This window comes from Pteropus alecto, unplaced genomic scaffold (assembly GCF_000325575.1).
Source record: "Pteropus alecto unplaced genomic scaffold, ASM32557v1 scaffold35, whole genome shotgun sequence".
NCBI classification, from domain to species: Eukaryota; Metazoa; Chordata; class Mammalia; order Chiroptera; family Pteropodidae; genus Pteropus; species Pteropus alecto.
Genome location: NW_006437828.1, coordinates 14,163,275 through 14,164,625, shown reverse-complemented (window position 1 = coordinate 14,164,625; position 1,351 = coordinate 14,163,275). Strand labels below are relative to the sequence as shown.

Sequence of the window (1,351 nt, the reverse complement as noted above, 5' to 3'; positions counted from 1 at the left end):
CTGTGAAGAAGCCGAATCTAGGTCTGACATGATGGACGTCCCTGCACGTGTATGGGACGGAACCGGGCCCAACCCATCATCATTGTCTGCGGCTGTGAATTTCAGTAGGTGAGTGAAAAAGCAGGCTGCCCGCGCCACAGCTCACGGAGACGGCAGACCCCGCAGACGGCGCGGGCGCAGGGAGGGCGTCCCTGCCTCACCAGACACCTCGGAACCGCGCGTCCGGGAGACGCTTCCACCCAGCCACGTCGGCGAGGTTCTGCGGTGCGTGCGGGTGGGAGGCGGCCCCGTGGGCCCTGTGCGCGACGGGCTCAGAGCAGCCCTCTCAGCTGCCTCTGCTTGAAACCCGAATGCGAACCTCCTGGCCCAGTAATCCCGCTGCGAGGAGGGGACTTTCCTGAGATGGTCACACGTTGTAGCAGTGACACCAGTAACAGCGAGGGACTGAAGCAGCTGTCCCTCACGGGACCGGCTCAACGGACGAGCACTCGCCGGGAGCAAGAAATGGATGTGAGGACGAGGCCACTGTGCAGGTGCCACCTGGGGGCGTTCCAGGGGTGACCCCACTCTCCGTGAAGCACGAAGCCACAGCTACATGAGGACACAGGAGGAGGCCTGGGGGACTCCGGAAGCCACTATCGCTTGTGAGGACCAGCACGGGGCAGCAGGAGGGCCCTCCCGCTGCCTTACAGACCCAGGAGTCCATGAGCCGACAGTGTGTGCGTGACAGGACTTAGAAACGTGTATGTGGCGGAGAAGATGCTGCCTCCGTGACCCCCGAGGGGTGGGCAACCAGCTCCCCACCAGGGAGCCCACTTGAGACCCCGGGCCGCCTACAGTACGTGCTACAGGCCTCTTCCTCTTGAGGGCAGAGGGGCAGGCAGTGGGGCCTCCCTCTTCCGAACCCAGAAGCCTGGCCCGGCACGAAGGCCTTTGAGAAGCAGACAGGCAGGCACCAGGGAGGGCCCCTCTGCGCCTGGAGCCCGGCCTGCGGGCCACTCACCTGGACGAATTGCTGCTCCAGCACCTTGTGCCCCCACTGCAGGGCCAAAAATAACAACCAGAAAGAACAGGCTCAAAGGCACGAGTGGCCCAGCCCCACGGGGCGGGTAACAGAGACGTCTCTCACAGCACACGGGCTGCAGCCCCAGGAGAGTCAGGCCCCTCTCGCCGGGCCCTGGGCCTCAGCCGCGGGTGGGCTGACGGCCCTTCTCTCCGGAGCCAACGGTGAGTTCGGCAGAAACTCACCACCAGGATCTGCTTGTGCCTCTCATGGCTCCCGAACCTCTTCTGCATCTCGTTCATCTCCTCCCGAGCCTTCTGCGGAAGGTCTGCCAGGCGCCGGTTCTCA

At 64.5% G+C, this 1,351-nt stretch overlaps 1 protein-coding gene across 1 annotated transcript in view; it reads right to left on the bottom strand.

Moving 5' to 3' along the window:
* The window catches only part of LOC102889579 (dynein regulatory complex subunit 4-like), a 9,078-nt gene that overhangs the window by 6,240 nt on the left and 1,487 nt on the right, over positions 1 to 1,351 (bottom strand). Inside the window, 2 exon segments of the mRNA XM_025049019.1 lie at positions 1,004 to 1,074; positions 1,227 to 1,347. Coding sequence (XP_024904787.1) covers positions 1,004 to 1,074; positions 1,227 to 1,347 — 192 coding nt within the window.